The sequence below is a fragment of the Gymnoscopelus microlampas genome (assembly GCF_963454915.1).
Source record: "Gymnoscopelus microlampas genome assembly, chromosome: 3".
NCBI classification, from domain to species: Eukaryota; Metazoa; Chordata; class Actinopteri; order Myctophiformes; family Myctophidae; genus Gymnoscopelus; species Gymnoscopelus microlampas.
In genome coordinates, this window is record NC_139940.1 from 42,082,395 (window position 1) to 42,097,310 (window position 14,916).

The 14,916-nt window shown below is 41.7% G+C and overlaps 1 protein-coding gene across 5 annotated transcripts in view; it reads left to right on the forward strand.

Annotated features, from left to right (window-relative positions):
- The window catches only part of rims2a (regulating synaptic membrane exocytosis 2a), a gene marked incomplete at both ends in the record, with an annotated part of 253,903 nt that overhangs the window by 178,349 nt on the left and 60,638 nt on the right, over positions 1 to 14,916 (forward strand). For 3 of the 5 annotated variants that reach the window (XM_084053429.1, XM_084053431.1, XM_084053432.1), the window contains 2 exons: positions 4,504 to 4,689; positions 6,941 to 7,047. In XM_084053429.1, coding sequence (XP_083909555.1) covers positions 4,504 to 4,689; positions 6,941 to 7,047 — 293 coding nt within the window. Of the gene's footprint in view, positions 1 to 4,503; positions 4,690 to 6,940; positions 7,048 to 7,766; positions 7,800 to 14,916 lie in introns of all 5 variants that reach the window. The other 2 variants (XM_084053428.1, XM_084053430.1) reach the window with 1 other exon arrangement.

Genomic DNA, 14,916 nt, shown 5'->3' on the forward strand with positions numbered 1-14,916 from the left:
TGTCTGTGGAGTAAAAAAGTCCTTGGAATGCAGCCTGAGAGCCTGACTGACTTTATTAAAGTGTCACAAAGTTTCCCTACGGTCAACCCTGGTTCCACTCTCTCTCTCTCTCTCTGTTTCACTCTGTCTGTTTGTGCTTGTCTTTCATTGTCTCCCTGTCTCTTTAGCTCTCTCTTTGACCTCACTCTCTTATGCTGAGTTTTGATATAGCAGTCCAGCGTTTTTTATTCTTTTTGTCTTTTTCATTTCAGTTTAAATGAGATATTTGCTGAAATTGCAGTCATATACCTTTATTAAATTACTTTTAAACTTTTTTTTGACTTAACGTTAAAGTTGAGTTTTATTGGTTTTAGTGTTAGTTTCAGTTAGTTTCAGTTTTCAGTTTTTTTATTGCAATATGGGTAGTCAGGGGCGAGATTCACAAAGCTCAGAAAGATTGTGAAAATATGCATCTACACGCTCGCAACACACAGCAACACATTTTGACGTTTTTTTTAAGAAAAATATTTGCTATTGACAAAGACTAAAACTAAGGATTTTTTTCTCTATTGTTTTAGTTTTGTAAACACATAATATAGTTTAAGTTAGTTGCTGTTTTTTGCTTTGTCAATTCTAGTTTTTGTTATTTTGTTAGTTTTAGTTTAGTAACTATAAAAACCTTGCCAAGGAGCAGATTCTGCTTAAACGGATTGACAGAGAGAGAGGGAGAAAGGAGGAGAGAAACGTGGGCAGAGAAGAGACAATAAAAGGCCTGTGGACAGTGGAAAGTGTGTGGAAGTGCAGAAAGGACAGAGTGAATGCTGGTGGAGTTTGAAGCCCTTGGCAACTCTTAGTTTGGGTCAGAGTAGAGTCTCCCCAAGGCTTGATTATTTTTTTCTGACTTGTTGTGTTGTTTAAATGCATCTCCCCAGAGTGTCTCTCTGTCTGGGACATACAGTAACCTGCAGCATGTCACCACAGACACCGCAAGGCAACAAGGACACCCATAGTTTGTGCTTGACGTAAATCTCACGAGAATATACAGTGCAACTGTGCAATGTCGGTGAACCACAAGCAGAACGGCGGAAGAAGTACTCAGACTTTTTTACTTGAGTAAAAAGTAGCAATACCGCAATGTAGAAATACTCTCCTGTATTCAAAAGTTTACTTGAGTCAAAGTACAAAAGTATTGCCATCAAAATGCACTTAAAAGTACCAAAAGTAAAAGTACTCATTATGCAGAATGTTCCGTTTTAGAAGGTGTCAAAATCTTTCTAAAATAGCAGATCTGCAAGCTCACACTCAATAGTGGGAGAATTTAGCGACCTGGCCGTGTCCCTTTATCCATCACACCACTACGCCTAATGAGATGTGTGATTCATAACAGACATTACCTGCACTGTTCTTAGCCATAAATCCGCTGACTGTAATGACCTCGGGATGGGAGCCCACTAATGATTATGATGATGATCATCGCCGTACATGATCGTAATAATAAAGAATACTAAATAAAAAGCAGCGAAGGAAAGGTTGAGGCTGCTTAAGTTCAGTGACTGATGAAACCCTGTGTGAAGTGACCGTTTTTTCAATCTCAGAGGCAAATATATATATATATATTTTTTTTTTGAACACTTTGTTTTTATTTTTCATTTTTACACACAAGATACAGGTAAATAGTCGTATATATGACAACTTGTTCCCCCAATCCCCAACCCTCCCCCCAAGGTCATAAGACAAAAAAATGACAGGACATTGCAAAAAGAGAAAAGAGGCAAATATTTTTTACTCCACTACAACCAGTGTTGATTTCGTCGACTAAAACTATGACGAAAAATGTTTGTCGACTACCTTTTTTCACTGACGAAAACTAGATAAAAACTAAATAAAAACCAAGCTATGGTGACTAAAACTAAGACAATTTCATCAACAAATAAAAACTAGACTAAAATGAGATCCAGTAGAACTAAAAGACAAGTCATTTTTGGTGTCGGGTGTTGTGCTCTGAAAATAGCAGATCTACAAGCTCACAACGCGTCGCAGCGAGCTTGTAGATCTGCTATGTAACACTTGGTTACATTTTGTAACACTTGGTTACATTTTCAACATGTAACCAAGTGTAAAATCAGCCATTATGACGCCATTAAGGCACCGCCAAAATACATTTTAGTCGACTAAATCAACTGTAGATTTAGTCGACTATAACCTTATCATATTTAGTTGACTAAAACTAGACAAAAACTAAAACATTTCAGATGAATAAAATATGACTAAAACTAAATCAAAATTTAATTTGGTGTACTGTAAGTATAGGGCAAAACTTCCAAAATATACTGTACTGAGTATTTGAATATTGATATATCGAGTGCCGTGCTGTGAGCTTGCAGATCTGCTATTTCTTTTAAATCGTGTTTTTTTTTGCAAATCCTTGAATATATATATTTTTAAAGCAAACATTTGTAACTCAAATCTTTGCCTCTGGGGGTCCCTCCCCGGAACAAAATATTTTTCAAATGTTAGATGTAAAAAAATATATTTTCAAAGATTTGGATTGAATGGGTTAAGTGGTTAAGTGAAATATCTGAGTACTTCTTCTACCACTACCACTGTACCATTGGCTGGGATATTAAAGGAAGTACCTCCTCTACTGGACAGATGTTTAACTAGCAATTGTTCACCCTGCTTTTAGACACTACAAGACTGTCATAAGAGCCACCTGGTTCACACAATTCTACATTCAAATTTACAAACACTGGACTGACCTTCCCAAAGTCTTTCCCAGAGGCTTGTCTGCAGTCAGTCCCCGATCCCGTACATTTAGTCACAGAGTGACAAATCTGAGCAGTTCAAAGACATCTTTTAGTGTCTAATATGCCCTGACAGAGTTAGACGTCACTTTTAAGTTATTGTGCGCTCACTTTTCTGCTGTATTTCATTTGATCGGTTGTTGTGTTTTCTATAGTGTAATGCAGCGGTTCTCAAAGTGGGGGGCCCGCCCCCCCAGGGGTCCTTGAGGGGGTTCCAGGTGGTCCCCAGCAACATTTCTTAATATAGCATCACAATCAGTTTAACCGCTTTATTACTAAATACAGTAAGCTACATCGGCTATTTGAAAATAGACGATCTACAAGCTCACAACGTGGTGCTGTGCGACACGTTGTGAGCTTGTAGATCTGCTGTTTTCAAATTATTCTTGAAGGAAAAATGTGGGAAAAATGCAAATCTTGGATGGGGTGGCACCATATTTTCAGATGGGGATCTGCGCCAAATATATATTCATTTGGGGGACCATTTTGAGAACCACTGTTCTATAGTAAAATAGGATGACAAAATGGAATTTATTCTATCAAACATGATGATCTTTATCCTGACAACAATAGAAATTAATTAAGGCAGTGAGTGGCTATAATGTACTGTATATAAACCAGTAAGTTTGATGGATTATGTCTTGTTTAGTGTATGCAATCTTCTCATTGATTATTGTCCAACAATGCAGTATTTGAACTATTTATAGCAAATATATATTGTATTTAATCATACTGTATGCATGCTTTGCACCTCTGTATGATCACATCTCCTGAGATATACAGTATGTATATATATATGTATATATATATTCAGTATCAAGTGGGCTGATATGAATAGTACTGCTTATTCTGATGTATTTCCTGCAGTGCCTTTATACAGTTTGTGTAAAATGCCCTTTTTCATGCCAAATTCTTTCATATGATGCACACTAGGTCGATATTAAGTCAACTTCAATTCTTGAGAAACCTCATCCACTTCATTTTTTATTTATCTTTTAACAGCCTTCTAGGACGACAAGATCTGCTTCAAACAATTCAATTGAATCGGCCAAATATACTTTAAAACACCACTTTCACATAGCGTCACACTGCATTTCTCTCTAGTGCATAGCTTCCCAAACCTTTTCAGTGTATTAATCCCCTATAAGCCCTATTTAAAAAGCAGTGAAAATAGCCAATATACAATCTCACAATAGCTTGTAGATCGGCTACAACCGACCCTATGTTTACCCTGCTCGAGTAGTCTAATTCCGAATAGCTCATATGTATGCCTCCTCACCTCCTCCGTTCTCCAGTGTTACAGTGACATCGGTGACCTTCCGAAATATGTGACCGTCATTTAGGCCACGTATATAATGGCTCAGACATTGACAGTTATGTCCACAAGATGGTCACACATTTCGGCAGGTCACAGATTTCACCGTAACACTCCATGGCGAGGAGGAGGCAGACATTTGAGCATTGTTATATTGGTTATTGTATGTACACACTCACCCATCACCAAACAATACATTCCTAACAAGCTCTGAGGAGCCCTGAGGATTCCGTCGACACGCCTCTGATGGCCAGCGCACCACAAGGGCCCCACATATAAATTAGTACCATCCGGGACCTATATCCGGCCCCCCTTGTGATCATAATAGCCTCCAATGCATCCCACCACCCATTGTTGGGTGCCCACACTGAGCACCTTGCCTTATCTTCTCAATAACCTCCATAGGAACCACGGAGCCATGGATAGACACGAGTATCACAGCAGGTCCCGTTCGGCAGACCAGCGGCCCACAATAGAGCGGCCCGCCTCCCGGTCGCGCTCCACCGAACGTCCCCAAGACTCGTCGATCATGAGGTCTATGCCGTCTCTACCGTCCGGGAGGTCTGCCCCTCCCTCGCCTGCCCCGACGAGGTGTGACCCCCAGATCAGCTACTGTACGCCGCCGCAGCGGCTATAGCTGTGAGCTATAGTAGCTCACAGCTACTATAACACCCCCCGCACCCCACCCCCCTTCACCCTCCTGACCATCAAACTGGACTAATCCACACAATGAAGGAGAAACACTACCACCCACTCACTCTACCACCACCCATCACCCTCTACCCTGCTCTACCCCAAACTCACCCCAAACTCACCCCACCTCCCCTCACCTCGCCGCACGCGCCTCCTAACAACAACCACTCCACCCAACCACCCAGCAAGCTTACCACTTTTATTTTCTGTGTCCCCAAAAGTACCGGTGCCATATTTTCTTTTCCCCCCATCATGTTCCAAGCACGAAATCCTGATGCTGTAGATACAACAGCACTAACCTGTTTTTATTTTTATTTTCCCCTTGTTGTTCTTTTCTTTTTCTTTGGCACACGCTGCTCATGCACTGTATTGAGTATAGCGGCGATGGGGCTGACAATTTGTGTCATGTTCTGTGTTATGTGTTTGTTTTGTGATTTTAGTTTTTTTATTTCAATACTAACATTACCTAATAATGCATTTTTCTCCTGTGATGTGAATTTGTTTTTTCTTTTGTTTTATTTGAGTTGAACTCCCTTTTGGAGGCCGTTCGAACGCATGGTCACACTGGTCTGTTGTCTCCGCATTGAAGTCCTTTCTCTGTGCAGCTTGATGGGTGGACTGTACAGTACATGATGGGTGGACTGTACAGTACATGTACAGTACATGATGGGTGGACTGTACAGTACATGATGGGTGGACTGTACAGTACATGATGGGTGGACTGTACAGTACATGATGGGTGGACTGTACAGTACATGATGGGTGGACTGTACAGTACATGATGGGTGGACTGTACAGTACATGCGACTGACATCTCACATCTCTTGTTGCAGATCAGTACCCTACAGTTGATGTTGCCCATGTCATGTGCCAAATACCATCGCTAATGTGCATTGTACACTTTTGGTAGATTACTGTATGTCTCTGTTGTAACAATGCTTCTTGTCAATAACTTTTATACTGTTTTCGAAAGCTTGTTATCGCCAAATAACCTTGTTTCAACAGAGACATAATCTACCAAACAAACACACATTTCTGAACTTTTTGTTCAATGTTTATATAATTCATTTGGAGATGATGAATTATACCAGACTTGAAGTCAGTAGGGTCTCATTCCATAATCACCTTTAAATCAGGTGAACAATGTCACACTTTTGCTAACACATGCTTTAATGTGTGTGTCTGCACCCATATGCATATTGCAAAATGCAGCTACGTGTGAACAGTGTTAAACACACACAACGCTCACCAGGCAGCACATGCTCAACTCAAAGCCTGTGAAACTACTGAATGTGAATTTAAATGAGTACATTTTATTTTATATACATTTTATATACAGCACTATAGTGGGTCTATAGATTACCAATATGAATACCTATAGATCTAATGGATCTACCAGTGCTGCAGTATTCCTCTGATCCTAAATCATAAGAGCAGCTCCCGCTGAGCATGACAATGATTGCACGATTACACATACAGTATGTGAACCGACATACAGTATGAATAACTGACATAATCCTCTCTCAGTCTGTGGTTTATCACCATTCCCCTTATCATCCAATCCCTAGACGAGTGGATAATGTCACACATTATTGAGCAATTATAGTCCCCTGATCACAGCAACTCTACCTGCTTTTTATTTCCTCATTTTAAATCAATGTTTCTTTCAGGGCTGCAACTATTGATGATCTTCTTAGCGATTATTCAATCGAGAAGAGTGTTTTGTTTATATATCAACAAATCAATTAAGCACTTAAGCGTTATTTTATACTTCATTGCACAACAGCGTCGTGCAAAAATAGTGAAAATAACCCTAAAAAATCTACAAGCACACAACGCATCTCATCGTGACACGTTGTGAGCTTTTAGATCGATTATTTTCAAATATAAAGTTACAAATAAAATAAAAAAATATTATTAATCGATTAATGTATTCAATTATTGATTATCCTTTATAATCGATTCAATGAATTAGTTCGATTAACCATTGCAGCCCTAGTTTCTTTAATTAAACCATCATCCTGAAAAGGTGCTTTGGTTTATATCGTACTCTGGGATGCGGGTGCGTCAAGACCCGGAGACCTGCATTCACATTCACAACTCTCCTGATGTAATTCTCACTGGGTTCACACTGCTCTATGTCCTACAGGGCCCATCCTCGTAGTGGATCGGTCCAAACCAGCCCCGCCGGAACCCCTACGTCCAGCAGACGATCTCGACAACTACCACAGCTTCCGCCACCAGAGAAGGGGAGAAGTAAGTCATCCCATTTAATTTTTTTTTAACAAAAAACACTGCGCTTTATATTTTTCCAGTTGATGTGTCCATATATGTAGAGTGACTTAAAAAAGCTATGTGTTTGATTGAGGACCTCCCTCTGTTGTTTTGAAGCCAGACCTGTCTACGAAGCGTATTTCAGTGCAGCGGTATGTTTCTGTTACTTGATCTTATAATGAGATACGGCTCATATCCCTGACCAAGAAATCGAGTTTGCCCCCAGTTGCTGTTTCCGACCCCCCTGGTCAGTTGCTCTGCCTAAATGGGAAGGTCTGACTGGTTCATTCTGTCGTTCAATAATAGGCTTTATATGGGGTCATATCATTGAACGTGTGAGGTTGTTTCGCTTGTTTGTTCTTTGTCACAACAACGTTTCATTGTGACCAGGGTGTCTCCTGGAAAAGGCTTACATGATATTGTAACCTTGCTCAGTGAAAAATGACAGTTCATGTCCGTTCGTTCACGCACCAAGCATTACAACTATAGTGACGCACTGAAAAATATACAGTTTTAAAAATCGTTCTAACACCTCAACTATAACTCAGACAATGGTGAACGATATAGTTTCTAGTTATCGTTATAGTTATAGTGCTTTAGTGTGAACGGCCCTTAATGTTGTCTTTTGTTTTGTTGACCTTTTTGCTATCCATTTCGTAACACCTCTACTCGGTTCCTCTCCCCCCATTTATCTCTCTCAGAAGATGGAGACGAGGGAACAGAGCCTTGCGAAGGTCTGTACTTGAACGTTGTGGGTTTAGTTTCCTCAGATATGGGAGTACCGGGTTGACCCGTCCCTTACTCTGAAAGGCTCAAACCTGTCTGCAACGGAGCTAGGCCCGTTGGGTTCAGTGGGAGCCTATAAAGCTAACATCCACACTCCCTGAACCCCCTCTCCGTTGCAGCGTGTTTCTGTGTATAGGGCTGCAACTACCGATTAGTATTATTATTATTATTCTCTTGATAACTTTTTCCATTAATCAAATAATCGAGAGGCGTGTTTTTTAAATATATATTTTTGCTCATTCTACATCAATGATCAATCAAAAATACAATTGTTTTATATTTATTCGCTTTAAATGATTTTGAAGGCCAAAATAGGGATTGGTTATTGATTATTAGTTTAGAATCGATTCAGTTGGATTGAACTGTTGCACCCCTATCTGTGTGTAACGTGCAGTCTAGAAGTCCTGTGTCCTCCTACTTGTACGTCATGGTTACTGTAGTATTAGTCGTTCTGGTGGATTTGACTGTTGATTGTAACTACAGTAGGTGGCCAGTGACTTTGACCAGTTTCACTTTCAAAACCTTTGCATCATGCATGTCACACAATGCGATGTGTTTTGTTGATTTAACAAGTTTGTTCATATAGAGTCCTATCCACAAATCCACCATTTACTGTAACTTCCATAATCCACATTATCAGAACCATTTGTTTTGTGTGCTGGATTCTGTTTGTGTGACATGCATGATGCAAAGGTTTTGAAAGTGAAACTGGTTAAAGTCACTGGCCACCTACATGTACCAGTTTCCTCTCTTTAATGTTACCTCCCCTGTGTCTGTACTGTGAGCTGTATACTGCTGTTTTCTCCTGAAATGATTGTTTGTTTTGTCAAGATCATTTTGGTCTATATAAGATCATTTAAGTGCGGGACGCGTTGGTAGAATGAGTTCACGTCAAGACTTTGGATTTTTTTACACCATTGGAATAATGTAAATATATGTTTATATTTGTTTCAGTATGAATACAGACAGTGGTGGCCTCAGAGCTTTGCCCAATGCTCTTATGCATACAGTGTAAACTCTTTGTTTTAAACAAACATTTGCACACAGTAGATTGGACCTCCTACGCCTTCAGGGCAATGAATTAATGTATTGTAATTAATGTGTATCTCCCGTTTGATCCTTAGTCCCACTTTAAAAGGTGCAGTAAGTGATATTTTATTGTTAAAACAAGTATAGTTCTTTATAGTGTTTGTTCTCTCCAGCTCTAAACTGAAAATGCTTTTTCAGGATATGAAATAATATCAAATTGAAGGCGATACATCGGTACTCTCTCCTGATTGGCTGAAACTGGCAACCCACCTGAAAATGTATTTTCTGTTTATTAAAGAGCAGCTCTCCTGTTACTGAACAAACACTTTTTTTTTAACAAAAAGCGTTCTGTTTTAACCAAAAAATATCACTTTCAGTATAACCCCTTCATTGAGACCTGGAACGCATCTGTGTCATTTTAGAATTCTTTAGCTATTAAAAAATAGCAGATATACAAGCTCATAGCGCGGCACCGAGTGCCGCGCTATGAGCTTGTATATCTGCTATTTTTGAAACATTTTGAAAAAATATGTAAAGAAAGAAAGAAAGAAAGGATTAGCTTTGTGGTGATTGGAAGGAGTGGCCAGGAGAGCGAGAAAGTGGAAGAGGGGGGGGGGGGGGGGGGGCTGGGGGCCATGCGATGGCGTAGAACTTGTCTGCTCACTGCTAGAAGTCTTTCATCACTGTCAGAGCTCATGATGCTCTACTTTGAGTCTGAGCCGCGTGCAGCTGGCACAGTAGAATCCACCCAATGTGTAAAAAATGGTCCCGTGCAAGGCCTTTATTAAAATGTTTTATATACAGTACAAAAGCAATTACAGTCCACATTTTGCTGCTTCTAAATCTAAACCCACCAGCGGTCCAAATGGACCCACATGGGTCTGTAACTCTGAGAGTGTTACGGGTCCTTTCGGGTTCCATTTGTACACTCTCAGAGTTAAATGAACACTGAGGACTCTACAGTGTATAGATTGGGATCCCAGAGAATAAATAAGAAAAGAGAAAGGGAAAAAAAACGTATGAAATGGGGGTCCGTGGCCTAATGCATATCAAACTGGGGGTCCTTGAAATGAAGAAGGTTGAGAATCACTGATCTAGCCCCAACCTCTCTCTCTCTCTCTATCTCTTTCTCTCTCTTTCTCAATCCCTCTCAATCCCACCCCTTTTACTTATCATCCCCATCTTTTTATCCCTCTTTAAGCTCTTTCCCGGTCTCTATCTCTTTATCCCTCTCTTTGTCTTTCCTTTTCCCCCCCTATCCCTGGCAGGGTTGCCAGATCTGCTTATTATAATTTCCCCGCAAGATTTTATTTGAAAAATAGCCGATCTACAAGCTCACAACGCGTCGCGATGCGATGCGTTGTGAGCTTGTAGATCGGCTATTTTCAACAGCTGATGTATTTGTTAAAGTGCTCGTGTGGCCCATAGTTGCTTCTTTTGGGCTGGTTTTCCTAGACCTTATTGCTTGTTTCTCTCACAGAATCTGGCAACACTGATCCCTGGCCCCTTTTTTTTTCTGTCTCTCTCTCGATCTCTCTCTCTCTCTCTCTCTCTCTCTCTCTCTCTCTCTCTCTCTCTCCCTGTCTCCTTGACTTTAGCATGTCACCTCTACACTGTGTCGGTGTGTTTCACGGGGTAGTGGCAACGTGTGGACAGTGGGGGGAGGTATTCAACTGACCCTGAGCTGAAGCGCCCTCCCTTTGTATCACTGAGCTTACGTAATGCAACTCTCTGTGTGTGTGTGTGTGTGTGTGTGTGTGTGTGTGTGTGTGTGTGTGTGTGTGTGTGTGTGTGTGTGTGTGTGTGTGCGTGTGCGTGTGCGTGCGAGAGTTCTCTTCACTTATCGTCCTGCAGGATCTCAGTTATCCGTTATTGCCCCTCGCTGATTTCAAGCGCTGATAAATATAGTTAAATCCCAAATGCTTGATATCTTCCCTCTCTTCTGTGCTTTGAACTCCAGCCATAACGTGTGACGTGTGCCTAATGCCCTAATGATCAACTTGTTTGCTATCTGTCTGCACATGTCTGCATCCATTCCTTAGAGGGAACGGGCTCGGGGCTCGCGGCCGTTGACCCTCCATCTGAGAATAGTCCAGCAGGTGTGTGTGTGTGTGTGTGTGTGTGTGTGTGTGTGTGTGTGTGTGTGTGTGTGTTACCGCAGGGAGAAGACTTTGAGCCTGGCCTATCAGCTATTTATGGGAATGCCAGCCAGCAATCTGTGTGCAACCTTCACTGTATCTTGTGTTTGTTCGTTCTCACTCCAGAAAAGGTACACAGTAAAACTGTATTATCTACAGTGAAACTGTATTATCAAGTATTGTGCAGAATTATTCCATCATACTTCACTTTGATGGAATATTATTAGTTTCTAATACACCGTACCTGTACCTTTACCTTTTATTTACCAAGGGTCTGTGTACAAATACACAGACACACCCATTAAAACCTGCCCAGTACAACAGCAGCTCCACTGTAGCAGTTGGGGGTTCAGTGCCTTGCTCAAGGGCACTTCAGAGGAGTTGAGGGAAGGGTTGAGTGGTGATTATTCCTAATCAAACCTGAACCCTTTAGGCCACCACTACCGCAAATTCCAACCATTGGAACTTGGAGTTAGATTAACATTGAAGATTTTACTGTGTACACGTTCTGCGTTCATTCACAATTGAAACTGAAACCCGTTCAACCATAAACTGTGTGTCCTGGAGGTTTGGAGGCTCTCTGGACTGGAGTCAGATGTGTGTTCATGTGCAGTACATTCATGAGTTGTTCTGAATGACTGGGCCAGGCCCGGGTTTGGCAGATATTGACGCTTCCTGTGGCTTCCACTTCCTTCTCTCCCATCTGTCCGTGTGGCGTGTTTGTGTCATGTGAGCGCTCTGCTCGGTGTGTAAAGGCTTGTGTTCTGTTACTCGACATCCTGATGGCTGTAGAACTGCATTCATCAGCAGATTGTGTGTGTGTGTGTGTACCAGGCTGCCTCCAGATGCCAAACTCTTTCTCTTTTGAGGCTGTATGTATTCTGTCATTATAGGGTCCATATGGGTACAGTATACGTGCAGGTGACTTTTTACTTTTTTTTTATCTGATTTTAACGATTTGAACATGAGCCTCAATTCAACTCACTATTAAGTGATTCTCAACTGTTACACCGTTTAGTCCATGAGATTCCTAGCAGTTATTTTGAAACAAAGGTTTTACACAAAGGTTTCTGTGAGCTGCTGGGTTTAGTTGCATCCGTGTGGGTGTGGGTGTGTATCTTGTTTGTGTAGTACACTACACACACGCACATTTGCATATTAATGCGATTTGTGAATGAATCATAAACGTCCATCTGTCTCCCCCCTCCCAGCAGACAGTGAGGAAAAAGCACAAGGTCCACCTGTAAATGGGAGAAAAGGCAAGTCGTCCGGTGTGACTATAGTGTGATCTTTTTGCTGGTTGCGGTGTTCTACAGTCGTAGACCCACGGTCTACACGCATGAGGTTTCTTCCTTTATATGCAGTAGGACAAGGGTTCTCAAGGTCTGGTCCAGGGACCACCAGCGGTCCAAACGGACCCTTGTGGGTCTGCATCTCTTACTTAGAGGGTACAAATGGGTCCATTTGCACACTCAGACCCGTAAGGGTCCATTTTGACCTTGAGAAGCCGGTGCAGTCAATGTCCGCCTCTCCCTGCACACTTTTTATTCTATATGATGAGCGTGCTCATTCCTGTGTGGTTAAATTAAAGTGAGTGAATTAGAGTGCTGAGATGGGGCTCAAGCCGATGCTGTCTGAGGGAGTGATCTCTCGTGTATACAGTATATATATATATATATATATATATATATGCTGTCCCACCCCAGGCCATGCACAGCCTCAGCTCCCTTATAATCTAGACGTCTAGACGTAATCTGGACGTTAATTTCCCCCATCCCACTGTGGTTGATAATGATAGAGCTCTCCATTGTCATTGTGGCAATGCCAATCATTTGGGTCAGACATGGACTATTGGACCCCTCCACCCCCCATGCTCCTACAGTACATGTACTGTATGTAGGCTGTGTGTTCTTAAGAATCTCTTGTGACTATGGTTAAGAGATCCTCGCCAATTGTTTGTCAAATATTAGGAATGAAATTTGCTCTCCTGTTTTACATCACAGTAACAATTATGCCGGACTTACACTAGATTTTGCACATAATTCTCTTTGCTGTATTAATAGTTAATGCAGCAACTGATAAATCTAGTGTACAAACAGCGCAAATTAACATTAATGGCCCGGCCTGCATATCAGGCACACACATTGTGCATGCTCACTTTGCTTCTGGGTTAGGGCCGAAAATCTGGATATTTTCAGAAATTACAATTCAGGAGTACAGCAGCAGAAAGGGTAAACATTCTTTGAGTGTCCTGCTAAATTCGGGAGTGTTATCAGGTCTGCACTGTTAACAGCACAGTTCATACTATTAACTGTGCTGCGCATAACCCTTTTTACCAACCCTGACTGACTGTTACCTCAATTGGCCAGTAGATGGAGCAAAGTTCACAATATTTGATAGGGAGCTGTCCACAAGAGGAGTGCTGAAATGGCAAACATCTGTTTTCCACTGTGAAGGAACAGTGTACAGTGATTAAATGTAAAACCTGCATTTTTTCATTATGGCAAAGGAAGAAAAAAAAATCGCAGGTGTGTTGTTTTGTGTCTTTAGTAGAGGATTTAATATTAGAAATGCGGATAAATCAAGGTTTTTGGAACCTTGTAGTGGTGCGTGTGTGTGTGTGTGTGTGTGCGTGTGTGTGTGCGTGCGTGTGCATCTTTGTGCTTGTTATGTTGCTGTGAACAACTGTGCATGCGTGTGCATTCTGCGTATGTGTGTCCTCATACATGATTGTGTGTGTGTGTGTGTGTGTGTGTGTGTGTGTGTGTGTGTGTGTGTGTGTGTGTGTGTGTGTGTGTGTGTGTGTGTGTGTGTGTGTGTGTGTGTGTGTGTGTGTGTGTGTGTGTGTGTGCGCGCGCGCGCACACACGTGCTGCGCGTGTGTATGTGCGTGTGCGTGTGAGCCCATGCATAACTTTATGGTGTGCACGTATAGAGGTGACATGGGAGGACCAGCAACCAGGGCTCAATGGCTCTCTGTCTGATGATGGAACCCACATGCAACCCTCTGAGACAGGTTGGTCTGGTGTGGACACATGCACTGTCAAATCCTCAGTGTTAATCTTCCGTTGTACAAATGTAACCAAATGGACCTGTAAGGGTTGCACATGGCTAGATTAAACACTGAGGACTTTATTGTGTATTCTAAAATCATACCTCCACATACCTCCACTTTGATGGAATATTACACGTTTCTAATGCACCATACCTGTGTACTGTTGTACACGTGGTGAGTTTACGAACACCTGGCCACTGACCTCAGCTGCAGGAACATGCATATAATCGCCGCTTCAACAATTAGCAATAATTATGATGTGATGGCTTGTGGTTCCCTACAGGGCAGCTTCAGTTGGAGGATGATTGTTCATAAACTCACAGGTATATCCATTTAGAAAGGAACGTATTCCGCTAAAGTAGTGTACTCCTGACTGGCGGCCTAGCTGCTATGCTCTGGCCCTTTCATAGCTGGTGTGGACTCCTTTCATAGCTGGTGTGGACTCCTTTCATAGCTGGTGTGGACTCCTTTCATAGCTGGTGTGGACTCCTTTCATAGCTGGTGTGGACTCCTTTCATAGCTGGTGTGGACTCCTTTCATAGCTGGTGTGGACTCCTTTCATAGCTGGTGTGGACTCCTTCCATTGCTGGTGTGGACTCTATTATCTACTGCACTGGGGACAAGACCACACCTGGATGATGGAACTAGAAACACTAAAAGCAAAAGCCCAGCATTATGTTTAATGCTTTATTTACATCCATGCAAATGTTAACAAAACAACAAACCAATAATGGCCTATTTTATTGTCCAGGTTTGGTCATGGTCAGTCATTCAGGGAGTGAAGGTGACTGTATATTGTGTCTGCTGACTCCTCTAACAGGCCTTTGCCTCTGGTCTTGGATTA